Source organism: Nelumbo lutea, chromosome 5 (assembly GCF_056320005.1).
Source record: "Nelumbo lutea isolate HS-2025 chromosome 5, American lotus-T2T, whole genome shotgun sequence".
NCBI lineage: Eukaryota > Viridiplantae > Streptophyta > Magnoliopsida > Proteales > Nelumbonaceae > Nelumbo > Nelumbo lutea.
The window spans coordinates 41,214,926-41,242,378 of NC_142688.1; the positions used below are offsets into that span (position 1 = coordinate 41,214,926).

The window sequence follows — 27,453 nt, forward strand, 5'->3', positions numbered from 1 at the left end:
ATTCATGTGCATTGAGAACATTTCCTGTGAATAATAAATTATTAAGTATGGGAGATGTTTCCAATACCACCCCCCCAAAAAAAAAAGAAGAAGAATTCATTTGAACTGATTTCAACTTTCAGAATTAGTATTTTCATATGACCATTGACCCGAACAGTCAGACCATTTGGCTTGGGAACTGTTTAGGCAATTGGCTCCATTTCACCCTTAACCCGATCCTTAGTTAAAGTTGTTGATTTGGTCAGTAATTTGTTGATCTAGGTGGTTGAACCGCTAATTTATTTGACCTGTTCAATGGTTCAATGGTTGAACCAAACCTTGCTTAGAGTTCCTGCATCTCTAAACTGAGTACAAAGGACAAAACAAGAAAAAAAAAAAAAAGGAAAAGGAGGGTAATTCAATCAATGCGCCATATCTCTTTCTTTATTGAGTAAGCAGAGAAAAGGGTTTGGTAGATCTTGGTGGGGAAGAGTTGGGACGATGCATGCCTCCTGGGTCAAAAGCAGGAGAGCTTTGACGAGGAGACATGGAATCACCGCGTCTCAGCTGGTACCTCACACTCAAGTGTGGCCGTGGGAATCATGGCCTGCACATCTATTCAACCAACACATGGGATTTCATTTGAGAGCTTCACTCCTCCTCCTGTTGCTCAAATCTGCCAATAATTTATTGGATTTCTTTATCTCTTTTTTTTTTTTTTTTTTTTTTTTGCTTTTGGAAGACTCAGTGCTCATGCTGTATCTTCCTTCATCATTAAAGAAACAAGGAAAAGAGCATTTGTTTATAACTTCTAAGCCTATATCACAGCTTACTACTGCTTGTCTCCCAAACGTGATCTCCTTTATTGCTAATTATTATTATAATATTGCATAGTATTTTATATTAGGATTCAGAAATATAGAAACAAGCCAATTCATTTCCACTATTAATTCTACAGAACTTAATTCTTGGGAAAATGTTTCCAAGGTTCTGTTTGAAAGGAGTACAAATACAAATATATAGACTGAGAAACCTTATATTTTTATTATTTTGTATGCTTTCCAAACAGAGCCTAATACACCAAAGTAATGTCTTGTGAATAGGACATCTGAAGTGTAAAAATCCATGATACCCAGCTACAGATATGGGTATGAGTACATGTACTAGAAATGGGGATACGACTTTTCATTCCCTAAAATTTTGGATATGGATACGGGTACGAGTATTTCATATGATATCATACTTATATTTAGTTTTTGAAGCTAAATGTCATTTCTCCAGACTTATGCTTTGTTAAACTTAATTAAATATCTAATATACATAAGTTTTAATTTATTAATGGCTAAATTGTCAGTGTTAATGAATCATTTAGAAATGTCATCAAGTATGTGACATCATGTTTGTCTTTGACATCGGCTATCTGTTATCTATTTTAGCAGCTTATTCTCTTATTCTCTCACGTTCTCATATTGTTTCTTAATCCAGTAGAATTTTGTCGCTTTTTTAACTAAAAAAAATCAAATATGGAGCTATTTAAATCACGGTTTTTTAAATTAAACTGGACAATAAATTGGTCAGGAATTTGGTTCTTGGATCGAACAGTTCGATCATTTAAATCGAACAGATGATGATTTTTTGAAAAATAACGATTCTGGGGTAAAACAGAACCAATCACCTGATCGATTCCCGATTTTTCAATCTGATCCAATCTTGAAAACCATGATTTAAACTCATCCACAAGCAACTACCAATTCAGTTTCCAGTTAGAAACCGAATGTAATCACTCCCCTATAAGGCATTGGCATCTTTTAACACCGGCCGGCACGACTCTCTTCTAGTCATCGCTTAAAATACACTAGTTTCTGGATTTCTCCTGGATGCAGAATAAGACTAAAACAGAAAAATTCAGAAATTTGGTATAATTTTCCTATGCCCTAAAATGAAGTGTTTCATAGGTATTTTCCTTGTTGATGATTTAGATAATTTATATCATTTGGGCAACTAGAAAGCGGTAATAACATACATGATACTAACTCCATTGTTACATGTATTAAAAGAAATTTCCCTGTCAAACACCCTAATCCTTTTCCTATCATACAAGTCTCATTTGGTGAACTAGGTTAATGGTGTCATTGAGGAGATATTCATGAGTAAAGTTTTGGCACTAAATAGAAGGGAATATGAAAACAAATGATATGGCTCTAATTGAGATGGAATAGTAGATCAAGATTCCTGTAATTGACTTCACATTCACTTCTGCTATGTTGCCCTTTTAAACACTTTTGGATTTACATCTGTGTGTTATATGTGGTACACAAGCATTTATTGCTTATGGGTCTACAATGGCTAAATGCTGTCTCACTCCTCAAATGAATTGTAGGTCCAGAGTTGATCCAATTTGACAGAACTCACTTTTACCCACTTTTTTTTCCTTTTACTTTACAGGCCTTGGTAGTTTTGGATGATTGATTCTAATAAAAAAAACAAAAAAGAAAGCAAACAAAAATGAAAAATGAAAAAAATTTTGGGTAATTGATTTTTATGAGTTGATATAAGATGTGAAAGTCATGGGATATTCTGAAAAAGAGGAAGTACAAAAGCAATTGAAGTGTTAGGTTACAGCAATAATTGTACTCATGGAGCCATAAGCTTTTCCTTTTCTTTTTTTTTTTTTTTGAAGAGAATAGACTAAATGGTAACATGCATAATAATTGCATGTATCCTCCAAAAGATATTATTGCAAAATGGAGTTCAGACATTGGCCATTTGATTTGCCAATCACATAAGCTTCATTTCTGCTACCAGTTCAACAAATGAAGATATCGATTTGATCCTTGTTGCATTGACTTCATGAGGAAGCCCCCCCCCCCTTGATCAATCATGTTCCTTTGAAGAACTCCATTACAAAGATATTTTCACTGTCAAAGGCTTTTTAAATACACCAAGTTTGGTTAGATTAGTTGCACTATTTAACTGTTTCCTCTTATTCATTTATGAACCAAGTTTGGTTAAGGTAAGTGATTGGTTGTTTTTAGAAGTTTGCTTTTAGAATCTCATTAAATAAATGAGCTTTGTGGATTTTTCTTGATTAAAATAATCATATTTATGATTTTTGTTGATATTAATTACTGTCTGAGGTCGTTTCTCTTTTAAGTGAATTGTACAACATCTCATCAACATCTCTTTTCTTACAAAGATGATAATAGCAGAATTCAAAACCACACCACCACTAGGACAATTCATCTAGATTCCCAACTGGGCTACCCCTCTGTTTTTTAAGCCAAAGTTGATGAGCACAAGCTTAGTGCCTCAACCATATAGCATTGGCTGACTACATGAATCTTGTTTCACCATTCTTTAGGCTTATTGTCATGCTCACTGTCAAATTATGGACACTTAAATGTTAAAACACCATTTAACAAATATAGCTTTGAAAATAAGTATCATGTAATGCTTTCTCTTTTGCCTAAGAAAATCACTTTTAACTATTAGAAACATAAAAACCTAACATAACTAAATCATATTGTGAAAATTTGTTTTTTTTTTTCATGTATTAGTTAAATAAATCATGTTTTTCGTTCTTCCTTCCTATTTGATAACTAAACTAATGGTTAAATCAGCCTTAAATAAGGCTCTGTTTGGATAAGCTTATTCTTTTGAGCTTTTGGCTGTGAAAAACAAAATTGAGGCAAAAAAGTGTTTTCAGTTTTTGGCAAGAGTTACTTTTAATAACATTTTAATTTGAAGGCAAAATAATTTTTAATCCCCAAAGCAGAAAGCCTAAAATTGGGGCTTTCTTCTTTTGGGCTTTTAAAAACAAATCCTCTAGCTTATCTAGATGCCACCTAAGTTTTGTAGATGACTTATGTTGCTTTGCCATAAGAACCTTAAGGCTGTGTTTGATTTGAAAGAAAAAGTAGGGAAAGGAAAGGAAAGGAAAGGTAGGGAAACCTATACAAGGTTTGTAAAGGTTTCTCTACCTTTCCCTACTTTTTCCTTTAAACCAAACATAGTCTAAAAGAAAATTATATTTGAGAAGATGCAAGTGATGGAATGTATCCAATTTTTTTTTTTTTTTTTCTAAATCAAGGAATAGGTCTAAGCTTTACATCCATGGATCAATACCTTTTCAAAAATCATAGAAATGAGATGCTTTTCATCTAGGGAACTAATGAAATAGTTAAATAGTTTATGCAAATTCATGGATATGTTGAAATTTTATTTTTTTTAAAGAAATAAAATATTTGAATTAAAAATCTTTAAATTTGACACTAATACAGTACTCTATAAAAACTTGAAAAGTCTTTTAATTTCTAAATTCACAAATGAGGTGAACTCTTAGAAAAGATGTTTTAAGAGGAATGCTTGTTTGACAAGCATTAAATGTATGACAGTTCACTTGCTATTGTTTTTTTTTTTTCTTTTACCTTGGCTCCTGCAAATCCTGTGTTCATACGTTAATCACCAATGGTGAATTAATTAAAGTTTAATGGAAATAAGATAACCAGAAGTAGCAATATATGACCACCTAATTAATGATCCACATAGATTGATACAATATTCTTCTTGTGTAGTGTCTTGGTCTTAGCACTCAGCTCCAATGTGCATTAAATGCATATTCTTTTAGTTTATATTTTAGAAAGGTTTTTGTCCATTCTTATTTTTATGGAAAAAAGGACTTTTGCTTATTTCTACTATTCTTTGGTTATTTGCATTTATTTTGCTTGCATCTTTGGATTTTATATGTACATTCTTATATTGTTAGATACTGAGATAGTATTTAATTTTAACAGCTTTATATTACAAACAACCAAAATAACCTTGATCAAATGACATCATTTTAATTTTAGATGAAATTAATAAATTAGAGAATTTAAAGTCCTTTTCCTTTTTTGCTTGGAAATAAAATAGTTCACAAGAAAAATATTAATTTTAGCTCCTAGACCTTATACTAGATCTTAGAATTGGCTTATGCAACCATGTTGCTTCCATTGTGCCACTAGAACATCAAAGGACATTGATATATTTTGGAGAAGGCAAATAGAAATAGCAATCAATGGATGCAAACTTTACAAATTACAAGAGAACCAAGGAATTTGAATCTATTTTTAGGATATCCTTAGGCTGTGTTTAGTTGCAGTGCAATTTTATTTACACTAGTATAAATGCATAGGAGTGCAAAAGAAAAAAAATGCAAATTTTCATTTAATTTTGTTTTGGGATTTACTCTATTCTGCTTCATGTCTTAATTTAGTTCATTTGTACTCCAACCAAACAAAATAAGTTAGAATTTGAAACAAAAATAAGTCACAACTCACAATTTACATTCAAATCATTTGCACTGCCAATGTTTTGCACCAATGCAAATTTATTTGCATTGCAGCCAAACACAAACTTAAGGAATTCATATTGGCATTTGAATATTTTGTAAAAGAAATAAAACTAAACATTTGAATATTTTTGTTCTTGTTTGTTTTGTGATCAAATTTGTATCATATTTTGATTACACAATTTATGCAGCAAATGAGGCTTTAATGCACAACATGACAACAGACTAATCAAGGAATTTTTGTTAATAAACAATGATATGTCCACATAAACTAACAAAAAACATCCCTAGTTAAATTTTGTGGGTCTGTGGTTTGAAGGTTGTTACCTTGTTTGGGATTTGCACTAAAAATTCAGAAATTTAACTAATCCAAAGCCCTACTATTTCTTTGTGGACTATGAACACTATTATTTTGTATGAAGTTTGAATAGACAGAATTTTAAATTCAAAGTGTTTTGAGTTTGCAGAAAAGTTAAAAAAAAAAAGGGAATCCACAAATGGTTTGAAATTTAAGAAAAAACATATTCTAGAAAGGGGAATGCTTGTTTGGCATCCATTTAATGCATGTCAATACTATAAATGCTACAAACATCACACAATGAGGATTTAATTATTTAAATGAAATTAAAATGCTAAAGCAAATGTCACCTTTCACATAATTAATAACCAACATAAACCGATGAAGTATTCCTTGTGTAATGTTCTAGGCATACTACATCAATGTGCATTAACAACTAAAAGAGAACAGTTTTTTTTAATTTTTTAATTTATTATTTTCTTTAACTCTTTACCATTTGGAGACAAATGGACCTTAAAGAATGTTTTTACAGTTTACTTAAACTAGTCTTATGCCACTTCCACTGCCAAATTAAAAGAAATGATTTTTTTTTGCAGATATTTAAATTATACTAAAGTCATAGAAATCTGAATAACATTGGTATTTCACTGAAGGCAAGTGATGGAACAGATCTAGAATCAGCAAAATGGAAGTGGCCCTTGTGAGAATACCAAGGAATTGAAAACATGTATTTAGGAGACTGGGACAATATTTGTTATGGACAATGTGCAAAACCATTAATGGATGAGAAACATCTCTGAGCTTTTGCACATTTTTTATAGGAAACTCAACATTTATTATAACTATTATGAATCTAAAAGACAAAACAATACAAACCCTTGAAGCAAATGAACCTTTAATTAATGCAAGGCAAATCGGGGTTTTTTTGTTAATAAATATTCACAAATCCCATAAATTAACAAAAAACATCCCTAATTCAATTGTGGTCCTATGCTTTGAAGGCTGGTTCCTTGCATTGCATGGCGAACATCCCTTTCAGAAAAGTTCAAATTCAAATTAGAGAAATTTAACTTAATCCCATGTCCACAACATTGGCCCATTGATTAGATTTTAGAGTCCAATCACTTGGATGAAGTGAAAGATTGAAATCATCAATCGACTTCATCTTCATTCAAGGAGTTTGAACTTTGAAACTTGGTTTCATGTTTCCTCCAAGTCTTTAGATGGCATCAATCCCATATTCAAAAAGCTTGAAAAGTTTCAGGCTCTTAGCTGCAAAGTTGAAAAAAGCTTCTCAGCCTTTGAACATTACAGGCTCATATCTGGAATTCAATTGGAATATTTTTTTTTTCCAAAATTCTCAAATGGGGACAAAGAGATTCCTATCCTACTGTAAGCACGGGAGTCTACATCGTAACAGCTATGGATTTAGTGCCTTTCCGGGGTGAAACACAGTAGCTTCTCCTCTTTCCAATGTGGGCCCTACACGGAGCGCCCAAATCAGGTGCCAGTCACTCAGTGCCCGTTTGGAAGGGCTGAACTGAAGATTCAGTTTAGTTGATTCAGTTTCTTTGAAGTGCTCCAAATAAATCATTCAAAGTAGATAGAGCGGACAACCCTTAGTTGGGCAGCCGGTATGTGCTTTCCGGATTTTTCACTGAGCATTCTTTGACTGTCTATATAGGGTTACATTAGAAAGTCTGAAGCCAGTGGCATGGGGTGTTATCATTGATTTCACACAAGGTTTTTAAAATTGAACTAGACAATAAATTGGTCAGGGTCTGTCGAATGGTTTGACTGTTCGAACAAAAAAGATGGCCCATTAAAAAATAATAAAAAATTAAAAATAAAAACCACCAAAACCGTTGGACAGCTTGACTGCCCAGATCACCGGTTTGTTGACTAAATCAATGATTTTGGCAAAATAACAGTTCTGGGGTAAAGCGGAACCAGTCACCTTTTCAGTTTTTCTAGTCCGACCATCCGGTCCAGTTCAGTTTTGAAAATCATGATTCCATAGCCTACGACACATACAGTTAAAGCGTTCAATCCGATTGGTATTTATTTTTGGAAAAGTATAGACATGCCCATTGGATTTCCATTGCAGGCCTATAATCATTCAAAATGTCAAAAAATCCCATTCTATACACCTCTCACTTATCCTACCTGTACTTTGGGCGTAAAAATTCTAACCCTGGACTGACATTCTCTCTTTATTTTTTGGGCTGTCAACGACCACGAGCTTATCCAGAGCGCCTCAATGCAGCTAAACGCCTAAACCTGCTTAACTGAATGTTCAGCTCAGGCTCAATCCTCCCAAACGGACCCTTGTGCATTTTGTAAATTTTGTTATGAAATGACACCGTGTGGGCTTCGGTGCCTTGGTGGGTGAGTCTACCGATGAACCTGACCAAAGTCTGAACTCTGAAGACGAGAGGTCCAGAAGTCGACAGGAGTTGGTTTGTTTTGTTGGTCCAGAACAAGAGGTTGGATTTGGAATCTGTTTTCTCGTAATTTTCTGGGAAAACTGTAGCCAGACGTACAATCCATTTCTGGGCATAAGTCAACACTTTTCCCTCGTGTGTCAAGACACAATTTTCTCGGTTTCAAACATTTTTTGAACACCACGCCAAATATGAATACGACCTCACTCACCCTTACTTACATTAACTGGGACACGTGGCAAACATGTGATGTGTTTGGGCCCACCTGCAGTGATTCTGTATGAAACTCTATTTTTTCCTTGCAGTTAATTAATAATTTAATATTAAAGTGAAAGCACATGCCTACACATGACTAGGCTGTATCGACGCTATAGGAAGACCCAACGACAATAGGCCAATTTCATATTACGGAATAGGAAATAGGGACAAAGTTGATGATGTGAAAGAGCATTTTTTGACTTTTTGTACTTGTTGGAGGATTGCAGAGTTGGGGATTATGCCACGTGGAGGGTGACTTGGTATCTTTGTCTTACACATGTACATATACTAATGTGAAAGGACATAAACACCCTTAAACAGTGGATTTCTGAAATCGATTCGAGAACCATTCAAATTCCCAACATTTTGAATTCAAAGCTTTTTGATGTTTTTGAACTTGGACAACCGAGTCCACTCTGTGGGTCCCAGAAATTACTCTCTTCTGTTTGCCGATTAGACATTGAAGAAGGCAGTGATGATTTTTCTAATTCCTGAAAATAAAAATCGCCCTATAGAAACCAGTTCCCGCTGAGAAAAATCAAAGGGCTTTGGGAGAACAACAAGCTCCAAGAATCAATGCACGGGGTGACAAGGAAACATATCACATGGCCATCCATTGAATCAAAATCTGTGATTTGCAGTTTTTTCTATGTAGATGGTGATAAAAGAGAACACCTTCAATATCAATAAGTAAATAAACAAATAAATAAAAGATAAAAGATAATATCTTCCCCTAAATTTGAATACCATTTAATGATTTAAAACTTTAATATAGGTGGTGAAAAAGAAGTTTTGAAGAGAAAAAATTATTCATATAAATCTTGCCTTTTCAATTAAAATCCCTTGGATCATGATGAGGCCAAAAAAAAAAAAAAAAGAAGGAAATTCTTTGAATGGTTATATAAATGATTTTGCCAAATGATATATTAGAAAATCATATTGATAGTATTATAATGGGAGTCTTAAAATTTTGCTTAGAATTTATACCTAATAATGTTGATCAATAAGCTCTACAGTCTACATGAACAAAATGAGATCAATAGCTCTTGGTAATTGCATTGGCTCTTGAACACATCCAGTTGCATGTACTTGTATGGGTTTATGCAATTTCAGATCATAAATAATTTGTAGAGTACATAGATATCCAGTAATTAGGGCATAATTACATTAATACTTTAATCATCAGACAAAAGAGTGGTCACAAACATTGAACTTAGTCCTTTTTAAAACCATGGTTCAAGTTTTATTATTTTATTGTTCAAAATTACATGGCATTTATGCAGAGAGAGAGAGAGAGTCATTAAACCTTTAAAATATTATGATACAAACATTGGAAACATTCAAGTAGCTTGTAAATCTGCAAGCTTTTCTTTTGGGTTCTTGGAAGGAGATTTACATGCCAGAGCTTCAATGGATTGGGTCTGCTTGATACAACCAAATCGATTGAACCGATTATGTTGATTCTGTTTTTGTGGTTTTGTCCTGATAATTGGGTTGGGATTGTTTTTTGCTGTTCTGAATCGTTATAAATTAATAATATGCAGAGGTTTCTTTTTTTTTTTTTGTATTTTATATTTAAAAGGACATATTTTATAAACAATACATAAGATAATTTTGATTAAAAACACTTGTGTTATCAACATATAAACGATAGTTTACTATTTTATTTTCACTTTTATTAAGGTATATTACGATAAATGATTAAATGAACTTCTAAACTGTTATTATCAAATGTAATTAATTTTACATGTGGGTCAGACCCGATTATACCAAATAATAATCGGTTTGGTTTTAGATCAATCCTATAGAACTGATTAATAATTGGTTTGGGACTGATCTGAATCCGACCCAACCCGACCCATTGACAGCTCTAGGTCTATAAGCATATATCTTCATTAGTTTATCTTCAAGATAATTAGTGTCAATGGGAGATGGCCTTAATTGGCACCAAGTAGGATTTGCCCAAAGCTTTCATTGGTTGGATTTTCTCTTCTAGAAATAACCACTTTTTGTTAAGTTACTTCTGCAGTTGATTGAACCACACTTGAGACAATTGGCTTTTAGCACACAATATAACAGATGACAGGAAAGGTTATGATTTAATAGAAAGCATTGGCTGTTGAGCTACTCCACTTTGCTCAGTATTTTAGGGATTTGGTTGGTTGATCTTAAATCAGTAGAAGTTTTGCACTTTTCTCTTTTGGTGAGGCTGGCTGAGGGCCCAACTCATCATGGTGGAATTTCAGTCATGTGCTCCATAATTTGATTTGAGGTGAGCCAGGTGCCCAGGCCTCAAGCCCATCTTCATTTGGGCTCAAACTCATTGGGTAAATTCTGTCTCTCTTTGGTCTTGAATGGGCCTTATGTTAAGAATAATCCTAAGTGTAAGAATTAAGAACCAATCAAATTCAATTCCCATACAAAAATGTCTTGGGTGGGAACTTGAAGCTAAGTGAGGCCAAGAGTCCAAGACCCAGCCCATCAAAATCTCTTTGTCTCCCTGTTCCAATTCTAGGTCTAATCTAAATCCATGAACCATGGTTATTGACTCTGCGCTTCTAGACAAAACAAATTAAAGAATTCAATTCCCCCTTTTATAAGACAATGGGCCCCCTTTAACTAACTCCATACAGATTTTAGAGAGAGAGAGAGGGGGGAGGTTAATTTTGGGGGACCCCAAGTAGTTAGTTGATCCAAATCACCCTCAAATTCAACTCTCTTTCTCTCTCTAATGGGCCCACGGCCAGGGAGAATTGGCCATCTTCCCTATCAAACTTCCTTAACAAATCAAGCCTTTTAGTCTTTTACACAACAACGACGACATCACCAAAAGAATCCATTCTTTGTTATCAAAACAACTGAAAATAAAGCCCCCCATTCCGACATATCTTTCCTTTTTCTCGCTTTCTTTATCCCTTTTTCTTCTCTCTCCTCCCCACTGTCCTTTCTTTCTTTCTTTCCCACAAGGCCAAAATTGTCTTTTTATATAATACAGAGAAGGGTACTTCCGTTCACCTAAAGCTTAAAAATGCCGCGTGGACGCATTCACTTCCTTACACCATTTGAACTCTGCAACCCCGAGACCCAGCGTTTACGCATTCACGTCCGAACAACGTCAACAGACACAAGTCTAGAGAGAGAGAGGAGAGATAGGAGAGAGGAGGGAAATCGGTAAATATTGTATGATCGTACTGCTACAACTCCTACCACCTTCCGTTTCAAATGGCGGATTCCTCAAGTTTTCACTCTGAAACCCTGAAACCCACAAAATAAACACGCCCCTCTCTAAACCCAACAACTCTTTCTGTCTCTAAAGTCTAAACCAGTAAGCCCCCTCTTTCTCTCTCCACCTTCTCTTACACGAGACCCAACGGCACGTCGGAAGGAAGAATTTTAAATTAAATAGAAATTAAAAATTGGCAAGCACATTTCAGCGCTGCAGCAGCACAGTTTGATCTAAACAGATTCAGAAGAGGATCCACGGAAATAAAGAATCTTTTCAGTTTTCCTCTGTGATTCTCTCCTTCTCTATCTCCCTGTGAAGTGTGAGTGTGAGGTGTCGCATGGACGAGACCGAGGGAAGCTCAGAGGTATCAAAGATCATATTTTCAGTAATTAATAGTGGACGAGTCAGTAATTTAATGGCTTAATCTCTTCTCTTTCTAAATTTAAAATTGATTTCCTCTTAAGTTTCTTCCCTTCTCTATTCTCTCTCTGTAGCAAATTCTGCTTCTAGGGTTTCTATTCTTAAATTTATCAGTTTTTTATATGCATGTGGGGGGACCTGGAGTCTTTTTTCTTTCTCTGTAGTGGCTTCTACGGGGATCTACTTTGGATCTGGTGTCTGCAAGTCTGCAACTTCTCTCTCCGCCTTCTCCTTACAATGTTTCGCATTTGTACAAACAGGCATGGAGGTGGAGATGATAAGTTCATTTGATGCTTCCGGGGTAGTGAAGAAGCATGGAGGATTAGGGTTCGTGTTCTTCTGGTCGATGTTGTTGTTGTTGATATGGGCTGTGGAGGATCCAAATTAGACGACTCCGAGTTGGTGGTTCTATGCAGAGAGAGGAGAGACTTCATCAGAGCTGCCGTGGATAATCGATACGCCCTCGCCTCTGCTCACCTCTCGTACTTTCGATCCCTCAAGGACGTGGGTGAAGCTCTCTCTCGATTCGTCGACGAAGAGCTCGTCATTGGTTCTCCTCCGTCTTCTCCGGTTCTGACGCTTCCCTCCGACGAAGGCAAGGGAAAGAGGAGGAAAAAGAAGGGTATTGGAGATAATAATAATAATAATAATAATACTTCTTCGTCGACAACTTCTCTCTCACATTCGGATTCTTTCTCCCACCATCGCTCGCCGGAGGAGGATTCTCACTTGCATCTGTCTGAGGATTCACACTTGCATTTGTCGTCGAGCCATGGTTCTGATTCGGGTTCGTTAGAGCATCGAGCGGAGGATACTCCGGAAAGGCCAGCGCCTTCTTCTTTTTCGCCTCCAACCGATTCGACCCCGACTGAAGCGAATACATATTCGTACTTTGCCAATTACATGAAGCGGTCGTCCACTGCAATTCCTTCTGTCTATTACCAGGAGCCACATGTGTCGCCTGCAGCAACCTATTGGCCTGATCCGTCGTACCCATCTTACTCTGGGTATCCTCAGTATGAGACGGGGGGATTCTATGGCTTTTCGATGGGTTCGCCTTCCGGTGATCCTTACAGCAATCGGCCTCAGACTCCTCCAGCTGCTCCTCCTGAGCCTCCCCCGCCGCCTGAGGTCTCCCCTTGGGACTTCCTCAACCCCTTTGATTCACTTGACAGCGGTTATCCCAGGTACCATTATCGGGGTTATGGATCCAGTGCTAGTAGTCCTGATTCGATGGAAGTACGGAAGAGAGAGGGAATTCCTGATTTGGAAGATGATACAGAGCAAGAGTCCTTGAAAGGAGGACGGAAGGGGAAACAGTTGGAGGAAGATATAATGGAAGATTCAGGTGAGGGGACTTCTAAGGCAGTTCCATCACAATATAATGAGAGCACGAGTTCAGGTCAGGAGAAAGAGATTAAGAGCAGTCCGGAGACATTGGCATCAAAAAGCGTGGAAAAGGAGGATTCTGCGAGGAAGAAAGGGGTCAGTTTTGAGGTAGAAGCAGGATCGGCCCAGGATGTGGAATCCTCAAAGTTAAGTAGCCTAACAACAATAGTTTCTACCCATGGCACAAGGGACCTTCAGGAAGTCGTGAAGGAAATCAGGGATGAATTTGTCACTGCTTCTGGTTATGGGAAAGAGGTCTCAGTGATGCTTGAGGTGGGCAAGCTGCGTTATCAGCCAAAGGGTGCTATACTTAAAGGTAGGACTTCACTATTTTTTCAAGTTCTCCTGTTCTCTATTGCTAAGAAGTTGAGATGCTCGTTCCCATTTTATTTTAAGGACAATGACCTCGTCTTTATGTTCTTTTGTCTACATGAATTCTAGGTGTTTTTTCAATTGGAAATGTTGGCATTTGGGGACTGTAGTTCCAATAATTTCTCAAAAAAAGTTCCTATTTTAACCTGTTTTCTTTCCATTCATTGCTTACAAATCAGCTTTCTCTGAATAATAGACCAATAATCGATATGCCTCCTTGCTTGACCAAAAACCTCAGCTGTTTTCCCCACGATAACCAATAAACTATGAAAGGTAAAAACCCTCACAAAAACCACAATGTATTAGACTTGCTGGCTTTATTATAAGCACATTATGTCTGTGATCTCAGTGGTACTAAAAGATAACTTTCTATAAAATTTGGCCCAAAATTATTCAGTGTGGATTTTGGCTTGATTTACTTGGATCATGATTTCCTGAATGTGTTGTGAATCCAAAGGAGTTCTTACCAAAGCAGCAAACAGTATGGTTGATGCTTTAGTTGGGGAAGGGTTTAGAATGGAAAACTCATTGTGGGGTTTGCAAGGTTTGGAGGAAATGTTGTAAAAGCAAAGATATTAAAGTAGAAACGAGAGGGCCATAACTGGCATGTTGTTGATTTGTCTCCTACATTTCCATTTATGAGGAATGCATGGAGTTCTTCCATTTTTAACAAAATTACTTCCATTTATAAAAAATCCAAGAGAGTGCTCGTTTTATTTGGCTTCCTAAATCATAATTTGCTAAACCAATCTGGTTTGCGGTGGTTCTACAATATGAGCTGCTCTAATTGAGTATTGTTTTTTCTTTGGTAGTTGAAATGTGCAACTGAGAACTCATTGCAAAACAACACTTTGGAGATAAAATATCTATATGCATATCTATGGAATTTGTCCACGCTTCTTTTCTCCTTTTTTCTCTGTTTCCTTTGATCCACATATTTAAGCCATCTGGTTGCTACAACCGTGGAACTTATGTGCCTTTGTACAGTGATCTCTTCCAGGATTCTAGATTTGATATCTTTCCCAGTAATGGCATTCTCACAACCTCCATCCAGGCAGCGGCGGCAAGCTGTTCCTGACATATTAAGAATGTCAAGGGCCAACAATGGGGACACAGAGAGTATTAGTATTCAGTCTGGGAGTCTTTCATCAACTTTGGAAAAGCTTTATGCATGGGAAAAGAAGCTTTATAAGGAAGTTAAGGTATACCATTTATTTCAACTGATTGTATCTGAATTTTGATGCTTGGTGATTATATGTGTAAAGAAATCATTGCTTCTTCACAATTTCCTTGTTTATGGGAAAATAAACTTTATAAGGAAGTTACTTGTCAGGCTGGACTCTGTTCCATGATATCCATAGTGGACAAGTTAATATTTTGTTGATTATAACACTAAGTAATTTGTAAATATATGTTGTATATATGTTTTCAAGTATTGTAGTTTTAAATGGACTAGAATGAATTTGAATTTAATCTTAATTAATTATGTGTGGTTCAACTGTCCATGTTGATAGGTTTTGACCAAGTCAATGCCATTTATAATATAGCAGGTTAGAAGTTGACCCAAATTGGGATTGTGTCTAGGCCACTGGGTCACTAGTCCTATTGGGTGGGTCAACACCGAGTTGAAAACTCTGATTGGTACTAATTTTTAAATGGATTAGTAAGTGTGCACGTGGGGATTTTTGATGATTATGTTGATAACTATAGTAAATAATATGTTTCCTATTTTTTACATTTTTTTTTATATTTTTATGTCTAAAAATTATTCTTATTTGTCACACTTATTTTTGTATGTTTTCATATTTTTTAATTTTTATTATTATTTAACTATAACATCAAGGGTTGACACATTTTGACCCAAAAGGTTGAATTGTTGACTTGCCACCAAACAAGAAAACAACTCCATGTTTGAGTTGGTTTTAAATTTGTATTTTATTTCTATCATCAATAAAACATTTATTCTTTCTCACACCTTTTTTTTTTCTTTAATATGGTTAATTAATATAGGATTCAATGAAAGAATGGGAGTTAATACCCTAAATTTAAGACTTAATGAGAAGGATTTGAATGAGGAGAAATGTAGTAGTTCAAATTACATTTTATGACCTCACGATTAGAGAGGGACCAAATTCAAAAATAAGGGGTTTTCTAATCAAGAAGAGGATTCAATACATGTTAATGGGAGCTAATACCTTAAAGATAAGATTTAATGAGTGGGATTTGAATGAGGAGAAAAGCGGCTATTCAAATAATATTTGTATCCTTTAAATTAGAAGACTAAATTTAAAAAATGGGGTATTTTAATCAAACAAAAGTTCCATACTATCATTCACATTTTTAACAATAGTATAGATATAGATATACCACACATGTCAATATTATTGTAGTATCAGTACTTTTGGGGGTGTTTACCATTATGCATGGTTTTGTTTGTAAAACAAAAACAACTGTCACTTCAATGAAATCGATATACATTGGATGATGTGGCAGTTGTATTATTATTATTTTGGTTTTGAAAAACAATGTAATGCATATTGGTGATCATCTCGTTAAATTACAAAAAGTGATTTCTCATCTCATATTGCATATTTTCTTAACCACTTATGTTGAATTCTAGTTTCCTTTTCTATTTTTTGGTAATTAATTCTAGCATCCTTTTCAAGTATGTAATAACAACTGATGGGCCAAAACATATGGTTAATCAAGATATAACAATACCAAAACAAATGTTTAAGTGATTGTAGAATATCATTTCTTTCAATAATTGCACAAGTGACATGTTCTAGTTATGATTGGATTATGGATAAATATTATCGCAAGTTGAGGGATCCACTCTTTTTTGGTAGAATAGGGATGTACTTATTAACCATAGAAAATAAAATAGTTTGCACCACAAATTGACAATACATTTTAATTTATGTGATTATAGTAAACACCAACTTTTGTTGTTTTTATGCTCTCAATTTTTTGATGTTTTTTCTTTCTTATTTGTCTTTTCTATGTTTTGTAATATTGAAGCTGAGGAATCCATTCTTTTTTGGTAGAATAGGGATGTACTTATTAACCATAGAAAATAAAATAGTCTGCACCACGGATTGACAATACATTTAAATTTACGTGATTATAGTGAACTAGCTTTTGCTGTTTTTATGTTCTCAATTTTTTGATGTTTTCTCCTTCATGTTTGTCTTTTATAAATGTTCTATTTGATATTATTAAAATTTTTTTCTGCCAAATTGTATGATGGTTGAAATATATAAAATAATTTTAGCTGTACACTTTGTTAAAACATGGTGGTATTTTGACTACTCCTTCCTCAAGGGCTCACAATGGTTTTTAACAAATATACAAACTAGATTGCCTGAACACCCGAATGTTTCCTTGATGGCTCGATTGATTTGTCAGCAAGCAATCCCTAACCAAGATTCTTTATTTATCTGCTTTTAGCTTTTATCGGTATGCCTATTTATTTTTACTAATAAGTGTGCACGTGCTTTGCATGTGGCAATTCTAGATGATGATAATGATTAATATAGTAATAATGTACCCAAAATTTTCTATAAACTTTTATGTATTTTTTATTTTTTATTTTTATATATTTTTTGTTTTTTGTTATCAATTGGATGCAAAATGCAAAATCCAAATTCGATTACATAAACACCTCATCCAAATATGTGGTAGTCGGATCAAGTTGTGAAGTTACAAGTATCATTGACAGGCCTACCTGCTTGGCTAGACTCTTCTTTTTGCAATGTTTTATCTTTTTTGTGTATCTTTTTTTTTGTTCATTTATCAAATAAAAATGTGAGATTTAAATAGGGGAATTGAATGAGGTGAAAAGTAGTAGTTCAATTTACAATTTAAACCTCACAATTAAATAGGGACTAAATTTAAAAATGAGCATTTTAGTCAAAAGAAGGTTCCACAATCTTATTCATATTTTTAATAGTAGTATAAATATAGAATTATAGGTGTGTTCAATTTATAGGTGTGTTCAATTTTTTCTATGTATATATATTTTTTCAATGTGTAAAAATAATTTTGATATGTCGCACTTACTTTTTGTTTAATATGATAAATATATGATATTATACATGTGCCTGAATGTTTTTTTTTTCCGCAAAATTCTTGTATTTTTTATTTTTATATTTTATTTAAGTTTTATTATTTATTTATTTATGACATTAAAGGTTAACACATTTGACCCAAAAGTTGAACTATTAATCTTTCCCAAACAGTAACATAATTTCATTTTTGGTCAGTTCTAAATTATGTATTTCATTTTCGTTATCAATAAAAATTTATAATTTTTATAATTTTTGGTCAGTTCTAAATTATGTATTTCATTTTTTCTACATTTTTATAATTTTCTATATTTATTTCTATTTAAAAAAATTTATTACCTAATTATGATTTCATAGATTTATCAATTTGATTCGGATGGTTGAATTGCTTAAGCCACCACCTAGATAAAAAAAATGGTTTTGTTTTTGAATCAATTTTAAAATATATGAGTTTATATTGTTTAAAAATATTGACAAAGATCTAATTAGTAGCATTTATTAGTGAAAAATAACTTAAATGTAGAATGTGGTAAGAGAAAATGAGAGTTAATACCTTAATTATAAGACTTAATGAGAGGGGATTAAATTAGGCGGAAAATAATAATTGAAGTCATATTTTCAACCCTTACAATTAAAGATGGACTAAATACACAAATATGAGTATTTTAGTAGCAAGTGAAGCTTGCATTAAAGCTGTACAAAAATAACTTTTATACCATTTCTCAAATAAAGAAATAGAGGGTTATTTTGGTCTGAAAAAAACTTCACTCTACATTCGCACTTTTATATATAGTATATATTTATACTTATTATTTTCAATTGTTACACCATTGAAAATAGATTTCACTAATGACCAGAAAAGCCCCTGCTATTAGGAGGATCTAGTAACAGAGGACAATACAAATTTCAGTAAAGAAATACTAACTTACTAAGACAATTAAGGATAGCACATGGCTGACAAGGTGGTGTAATGGTAAAATTCTGGGCTAAGTATGAGAGCGCAGGTTTAAGTCTGAGACCCTAGATAGCTAGGACCAACATTGGGTAATGGCCTTACTACATGGCTTTGGATATACAATATCTAATATTCATGAATCTGGATGTGCTACCCAGTACCCACAACACTACCCACAATATTCTATAGCTGCACATTGGGAACATCTCTGTTGTCATTCATGAGATGTTCTTGATGTGCAGCTGTTGTGTCTTGTGGGTAGCATTATCTGAGCTCAATCTTCATGCCTCTTCTCTATTAAGAGTCTTAGCTTGGTATTATCTGAACAAGAAAGCTACCTTTATGGGCTATTGAGAGAAGCTAAAGGCTTAAGGGTCAGTACCATTTGATAACAGTTGAATGGGCTGAATTGAATGATTTATCACTTTGTCTTTTATTGAATAAATAAATCATATAATAAAATGTTTAGGGGTATAGGAATCAACCTGACATGCCATTAAAGAGCTTAGAAGTTGGAACCTGCTTAATTTTATTCACTAAAATACAAGCAATAATCCATTTGGTTCAGCCACTTCAGCCTTTATCAAACAGCCCTTTAGCCTCCTTGTGCAGAATTCTTAAGATCAACGCCCTTCAGCATTAGAAGATTTACATACTATTACTACTTGATAGTTCCCCTCCACTACTAGGCCACCTCAAATTAAACAGTAGGTTGCAGCTTTTTCTTCTCTTTGGTGACACTTCATCAAGAATTTTGGATGGCAATGGGTTATCCCTTCTAACCTGAAAATCCTTGTTCAAGCTTGGCCAGTCAAACGCTACAATAAAAAGGGAAAATCTTATGGTTTCTTGTGTCTCTTGCTCTATGCTGGTGTATTTGGAAGGACCAAATGGATTTTTTATGGGAATATCTTGGGATGGTCAGGCTATTGTTCGGGTCATTGAGAGAGAACCTTAGTCGATTTGGCATCGATTTTGGGGGACTTTGAAGGGCTATTTTTTTCTCACTTTTTTAATAAATGGGTGAGGGTTTTGTTGTGTGTCTTGGCTCTTTCCTTTGGCCTTTTATCCCTATTTGAATATTTTCTTTAATTATAAAAATCATTTATATTAGAAACATAACTCCGCCAGTGTGAGCTTGTTTTACACTGCCGGTCCCAAGCCCGGATAAAGGAGGAGGGTTGTGTCAGGTTGGCAGCTGGCACTAAAACTTTTGCTAAACTCTCATGGTCATGTATAGCTCACCCCAGAAAATTTGGACAAGGTTTAGATGGTGATGATGTTGATTTATATTAGAAACATATGTTTAGGCAATGCATTGCATAAATGGTGGGTTTTAAGTTACAAATTACTATATAAGATTTATGGTGTTTAGGCAATGCATTTCATGTATAAGGTTTATTTGTATATATATTTTATATTTCATATAATATAGAATAATACAAATATGTATATAATGTATACATATATTATTGTTTGGGGCCTTTGGGCTGGGCTATAAATGATTACCCTAGTAAGAAGTCTTTCAAATTTGAAGAACCTGCCCAAGTCCAATTGGACCAACCTGAGCCCATCCAAGCCTATTTTTGGGAGTGCTTATTTTTAAGTGCTTATCTTAACAAGCACTTATTTTGGGTCGGGACTGCACCAATAAGCACTTGTTTGCAATTGGAAAATAAGTCAAATAAATGCTTAATCACTTATTCAAGAAGCTCAAGTTTTGATCTTTTTTAAGCACTTATTCTAGAAGCCCATCTACCCTTGTTTGAAATTAGTGCTTTTTCAACAAACACTCATGAGTGCTTATTAGGATAAGCACTTAGTTTTTTAAGCACTCATCCAATAAGCAGTTAAGCTCTCTCAAACAGGGGCTAAGTTGTGTTAGATTTAGCTGAAGTGGGGTTTGAGTTGGCAAACTTGGGATTTGATCTTGGTCTGTGATTGGCTCAAGGTCCATTTCTAGGGATAGACTTGGATTGGCCCTAAACTCCACCAACCCTTCCTATTTATACCCCTGCTTTAATAGATGGATTTAGAGAGAGAGAGAGAGAGAGAGAGAGAGAGAGAGAGAGAGAGAGAGAGAGAGAATTTAATGGTGGAGGGGAGAGGTTAAAATTTAAAAACACTAACTATTGGAGAGAGAAACAGTTAAAAGCGATTTTATCAGAGATAATTAAGACTTGAGATGATTATGTGATTTTTATACTTTTAATTTAAAAATTAATAAACTACATTAGAGAAAGGAGAGGAGAAAGAGGCACATGCAAGCATTGAGGTCAGACTCTTGCCCTCCCTCTCTTATAATATAGAAATAGATTGCTACTGTAGAAATAAATAATCCACAGTTTTAGCGCATTACTTCTTCCACCCAAAGGTGAGGAGGCATACCTTTTGCAAGTGGTTGGTAGTCCACTCCCTTGTTCCCTCAGACAAATGATCTACTAGACCTTATGAGCCATGCCTATTTGAATTTGGTCTACTTTTGAATCATGGCACCTTTATGTTTTGTTATTTGAACTAATGAAACTTCTTGGTTTTTTGTCTTCCTGGCTTCAACTCATGTAATCATGACGTTTCTCAGTCAAGTCTAGTATGTTAGTTGAACTAGGGAACAATCTAGATCTTGATTTCCAGTGTCATATGATCGTCACCTTGCCCTCAGACTTTGGTATTTTGATGGGTTATTTGTACCTCGTGCTTTTATCTTATGCATGTTGGATTTAGTTTCCATGATACTTTCTTGTATAATTATATTATTTTACATCATTTTAGTCATTCCTTGAGTGCTCTGTTTATATTCAAGTTCTTGGCCAATTTTAGTTTAATTTGTTTAGGTGGTTGGACTAATTTTAGGATGAAGAAAGACTTCGAGTTATCTACGAAAAGAAGTGCAAGAGATTGAAGGTTTTAGATGCCATTGGTGCGGAGCCCAATAAGATTGATGCAACTCAAGCTTCAATTAGAAAGTTGGTTGCAAAAATTGATGTTACTATCAGATCTGTTGATGCTATTTCAGGCAGAATACACAAGTTACGAGATGAGGAATTGCAGCCCCAACTTACAGAATTGATTCATGGGTATCAAAGTGTAACTCTTCTATATTTTTTATTTTAATTTGGCATATTGCATACTTTATAATGTTTATGATTTAGGGAGGAAAAGCCATAGCTGGATTTATCTTCTTAGTCTTGTTCATAAATAACACTTCTGATATTGCGTTTACTTGGAAGATCAACTACTTTGGTTTGAGTGCTCATACTTAGCAATGTATATTAATTATTAAATAGAATGGAATGGAAAAACAGGATTCATGTACCTGACCCCATATAGTTGGGATAAGGCTTAAATGATGATGATGAATTACTTTGGTTTGAATATATGCCAGTTAAGCCTCAAGGAAGCTGACAAAACAACCAATCATCAAACTAGACACCCCCCTAAAAAAGTAAATAGCTCAATACAAAGAATGAAACAGAAGGAACCGAAACCAATTAACAGTCCCTTTAAACTCTCACAATCCTCCATGGAGAAGCCAAATAAAAAAAAATGGAAAAACGAAAAGCAAAGAAAGAAAGCAATACTATGCTACTCACAACTGTCTCACATGCACAGATCCCCCTTCCCCCAAGAAAGGTACCACATTTGCCAATGTGATTAGCTGGCTACTGCTTCCTACTTTAATTGGCTCGATATCCCCAGTATACTTGTGCAATATATAGATGCTACATTACACACTACCAAGTGAATGAGCAGTTCAAAATATATGCCAATTCTCTTGCTCCTCTGTTCTGGTATCTTAGGGTCCAAGGGTCTGATCCCCAAGAAGATAAATCTACAATTGCAACCTGACAGTCCCCTTCAATGACCAATTCCATACAGCTGAAGAAGCCAGTTTCAACCCCTGAAACAATGCAAGGAGTTCTTCTCTCATTGAGATCCCTTTACCAGCTGGGTCTGTTGAGCTCATTAGGTTCCTAGTTCTTCCTAGCATCATGCTCTTTGAACCCTCCCCCGTACCCAACATTCATCTAACTTATCAAGGCAAATATATTATTAGCTTCATGGTCTATTCTTGCCTAGAGAAAAATCTCAGTTTTTGAATGTATGCATGACTGTTTATTGGAAAACTTTTGACTAGGGCAGCCTACCTACAGTTATTTTCAAATGAACTTATACAGTGCAGGGATTGGCAATTTGCATTTCAGGTGAAACATCAATTTTCTTACCGGGTTTAGATCCATAGAGTTCTTATTGGATAGCATTCAGTGCATGGTTGTAATCTCTGTAGTCCATACCATTTTTCGGACCTGCTAGGGAAAAATCTACATTTATTTTCAAATGAACTTATTCAGTGTGGGGATTGACAATTTGCATTTTTCAGGTAAAACATCAATTTTCTTATGGGCCTTAGATCCATAGAGTTATGGAAATTATTGGCTAGCATTCAGTGCATGGTTGTAATCCCTTGAGTCCATACTAATTTTTCTGACCTGCTTACTTTCCATCTTTTGTGGAATCATGATTAACTTTTGTGCATGCTCAGATCTCCTTTAATTTTGAGACACCTTAGGTTCCATAACTTCCTTTGCTACTAGTGTATAATGAATGCTCATGATATGTAGTATGCTTCACTTTTTCCTTTTTTTTATTAAAGCAGCAGTTAGCAAGGAGTCTAAATAAGCCTTTTTTTTCCTCGGAGATTTAAAAACATGTCCATGTGTTTTGGCATGTGACCAGCTTCTAATTTTTGGATTATGATTCTGAGTTTTACTTTTTTTTGGTGGGAGGAAGCATTGGTTACCAATTTCATTGTGGTTGTCTTGTTTCTTCCGTTGGTGTTCCTTGATCCTTTTAGAGTCAAGCCTATTTATTGTGATATTCTTTCCTGTACTTCTCTCTACGCAGGTAGATAGGTAGATAGACTTTTGAATCTACTTAAATGTTTTCTGGATATTTCTAAGTTGTTTACACCTTTGCATGGTTTTAGGCTTTATAGTGTTGTTGGCGTCACTCTCTCAGAAGATCATGATTTTATGTGTAGGTTAATAAGAACGTGCATGTCATTGTTGAAGTGCCATCAGAAGCAGTTCCAAGCCATCATTGAAAGTAAAAGTCATACGCTTATGGCAAACACTGGTGTACGAAGAGATTCAAGTTTGAGGGCTACCTTGGAACTGGAGCTGCAGCTCCTTAACTGGTCTTCCTGTTTCCTTACTTGGATTAACACCCAGAAAGCCTATGTTGAGTCCCTGAATGAATGGCTTAAGAGGTGCCTGCACCAGGAACAAGAAGAAACACCTGATGGACCGGTCCCCTTCTCCCCAGGAAGGGCTGGAGCTCCCCTGGCTTTTGTTATTTGCAATGATTGGTGTGATACAATTCTGGAAATCTCGGAGAAAAACTTAGAAACGGGGGTGGAAGACAAGATGCATGCTTTTGCCTCAGGTTTGCGCCAGCTATGGGAGAAGCAAGATGAGGAGCAACGCCAGAGACTTAAGGCTGCATACCTATCCAAGGATTTTGATAAACGTCTGCGATCCCTGCGGAAGGAGGAAAGCAAGAAGAAGTGGGATCAAGATGCATTATCGGACAAGACATTGTCAGCAGCTAATACTGAAAGTGGAGTGTCTGCACTGGATGATCTCAAGGTGGATTTGGATTCCATGAGAAAGAGACTGGAAGAAGAGAGAGCCAGGCATGAGGAAACAGTTAAACAAGTCCATGCGGCTGCTTCCAATAGTTTACAGTCAGGCCTGATCCCAATCTTCAAGGCCTTGGAGAAATTTACCTCTATGAGCATTGATGCTTATAAACGAGTTAGAATAGAAAATGCTGGAGGCGGCACGTAAACAGGCAAGTATGCTCTTTTCATGTTTCAATCCGGCTTGGGTTCCTTGAAGGGAACCCTGATTCAGTGGCGAGAGGTGGCAGTGGGGCTATAAGGTCAATGGTTGTTGCACTCAGAAATTTTTACATGTCACTTTCAGGCATAATGGTAAGAGATTTCGAAAAAACATATATATACAGAATCACCATACACGATACAGCCAGAGGGGGTGTGTGGAACCAGACAACCAGTTGTCGGAAGACAACATGCATCGAGTAAAGGACTTAGATGGGCACTAGCTTGATGATCTCTGTCCAAAGGTTTTGGTTTGTCCAAAGGTTTTGGTTCTGCAGAAAACCCAGTAGTAGTTAGGCAGGAATGTACAGAAATTCGTTTATTGGTTTATTGGTTGACTAGTTGACGGATGGGCCAGTGGTTCTTCAAAGGAGGATTTGCATGCGTATACAGAGCCGAGATTTTCAAAATTTTGAATGAATCTTATGTAATGATGAAGAGGAAGTCTTGTTGTTCAGAAGGTAAGTTTAGGTAGGGAAAAATGCAGTATGAGAAAAGCCTTGGTGTGAAAATCATTCGCTAGTAATCTTATTCTAATTCTTCTATTTCATTCTGTTCATTTTGGATTTGATGGTGGATGAAGATAAGTTTCTTTTTGCTCTTCCTCATTTTTCTTCAAACTAGTAAACATGTACGTGGCAATATCTCTAAGACAAAACTATTTATAAATGGGCAGTTTCTAAAGCGAAAGTGAAGGACATATATATCCTCTTTATGCCCGTTGTATGCTTAGACAAAGGAGATGGAAAGCGTCCAATGAAAATTTCAGAAATAAGGGGCATTTGCCCTTTATAGGTAGTATAGATTTCTAGCATTCTTTCCCACATATCTATGATGTAGGCTGTTCTAAGAACTTTCCCTCAACTTTCTATTTCTTTTATTTTCTTTCAAACCAAACATAAGCATTTTCAATTCAAATGTCCTCTAGATTATAGTAACAAGTCCCTCTGGATCAAGGTTTAAAGTATCGGAAATGCAAGGTAGGGTTGTTCATAAGAAGACCCAACCCGACAAATCCGGACCGACTTAACCCGAGTTGGCCAGGCTTTTTTCAGCATCGGTTGGTTTCGGGTTATAAAAAATCATAAACCGATGATTCGGTTTGGTTTCGATTTTCATGTGTGAAAACAGAAACTGACCTGAACCAAACCGACTTAGTAGTTAGTTCCTAGTTAGTAGTTACAACTTAGTTCCTACTTAACTAAGTTGTCTCTATCCTAGTTACAACCTAACTTTAAATTAGGTTGTACAACAACTAAGTCACCACTAAGTAGAGTTGAAATTGACCCAAACCGATTCAAACCGATCAGGTCGGTTTTGCTTAATACAAGATCGGTTTTAGTTTCAATTTTAGGTAATCCGACTATGTTGGGTCGGTTGGAAAAACATCAGTAAATTGATCCAACCCGACCCGTGAACAGTCCTAATGTAAGGTATATTGGAAAGACAATTTTAAGAATTGTATTAGGATACGCTTTGGATACGTATAGATACAGATGAAAAATCAAGATACGCATAAATATGGTAAAAAGTTCAAATAAATCCTAAAAAATATATTACTAATAATATTTACAAATTTTATATGATTATAAACAAGTCATTTAAATGTAAAAAAATCATAATTTAGTGGTTTATATAAAGTGTGACATATCGGGACATAATTAGTAACCGTTGAAAAATGATGGAATAACTAAAATGTAAAAAAAAAACTAAAAAGTGAATGTCAATTTTCAAAAAACCAATATAATTAATCTTAATATTTATTAGTATATAAATTTTAATAATTAATTATAGCATTTATTAATAAACACTTGTCACTCATTAATAAAAGTGAAAATTTACTTAAAACTAAAAATACATATGATCATAGTAAACAAATATGCGTGGCTTATTGGCCAACTTATGATTATTAAAATTTGAAGTTTGTACACTAATAAAGCAAAATTAATGAGAGAATTTGAATTAGACGCTAAAATTCAAGTTCAAATTTAAATTTGCTTTGAAATAGTTGACTAATTAATAAAAGAGAAATTAGACTTAAATACAATAATAATGACATTAATGAGAGTTTCGGCATTAAATATTGATTAAGGAAATTAATGATTAACCAATCAAATGTATCGAACTGTGTTGGACTGTTTTGGGCTCGTGTCGGCCAATATGTAGTAAAGAAACAGAAGAAAGAATTTATACTTATTTTGGACTGTTTTGGGCTCGATATAGTCCCATACATTGATATTTGAACCTTGCTCTGAATGAAGACTTTTACCAAAAACAAGATTCAAAAGCAAAATGGGCTGTTATTGCCGCTTCCTTCTTGCTTTGGTTGGGCTTAGGTACTGCTATTTAACCATAACCCACAGGTTTGCAAATAAGGGACTGTTTGGAAGGTTTGAGCTTGGGATTCAGGGTCCGTTTGGGAGGGTTTTAGATTCAAGGCCCGAACTGCTTTGAAGAAGCTACTAAAGTCGTTTTTTTGGCTGAATGAAAGCCTATTAGGACTTTTGAGGATTTTCACCAAACATGGTTTCTAGGCTTTGTGTATGAGACCCGCCTTGCAAAAGCTAGAAGCCATAAGACCCTCCCAAACGAGCACTCAGCAAAGCTGGTTCAGCTACTTCCGATAAACTCTGTAAGGAGTGGACAGCCCTTCCAATGACTGACTGATGGCATATCTAGTCTCTGGATTTTTCATCAAACATCTGTCCGGGTAGGTCCCACCTTTAAAAGCCAGAAACAACTGTGCTTCAGCCCTCCCAAACAGGCACTATGATACAAATAAGGTGATCCAAGTTTGAATAGGGAGGGCACTAA

General features: G+C 35.1%; 1 protein-coding gene across 1 annotated transcript; it reads left to right on the forward strand.

Annotated features, from left to right (window-relative positions):
• The first annotated feature begins 11,137 nt into the window (after window positions 1-11,137).
• On the forward strand, window positions 11,138-25,244 carry LOC148851946 (protein ALTERED PHOSPHATE STARVATION RESPONSE 1-like). Its single transcript, XM_088942627.1, has 5 exons — window positions 11,138-11,898; window positions 12,215-13,659; window positions 14,703-14,917; window positions 21,591-21,814; window positions 23,779-25,244. The coding sequence occupies exons 2-5, from the start codon at window positions 12,318-12,320 to the stop codon at window positions 24,584-24,586; spliced, it is 2,589 nt and encodes an 862-aa protein (XP_088798753.1). The 5' UTR covers window positions 11,138-11,898; window positions 12,215-12,317; the 3' UTR covers window positions 24,587-25,244.
• Window positions 25,245-27,453: the final 2,209 nt, after the last annotated feature.

What these genes read in the sequence shown, in the direction of transcription:
- LOC148851946 (XM_088942627.1), top strand. Translation starts at nt 12,318, where the DNA reads ATGGGCTGTGGAGGATCCAAATTAGACGACTCCGAGTTGGTGGTTCTA. An exon ending in AGCTTTATAAGGAAGTTAAG is followed by an intron (nt 14,918 to 21,590) that starts GTATACCATTTA and finishes GACTAATTTTAG; the next exon opens with GATGAAGAAAGACTTCGAGT. An exon ending in CTTACAGAATTGATTCATGG is followed by an intron (nt 21,815 to 23,778) that starts GTATCAAAGTGT and finishes TTTTATGTGTAG; the next exon opens with GTTAATAAGAACGTGCATGT.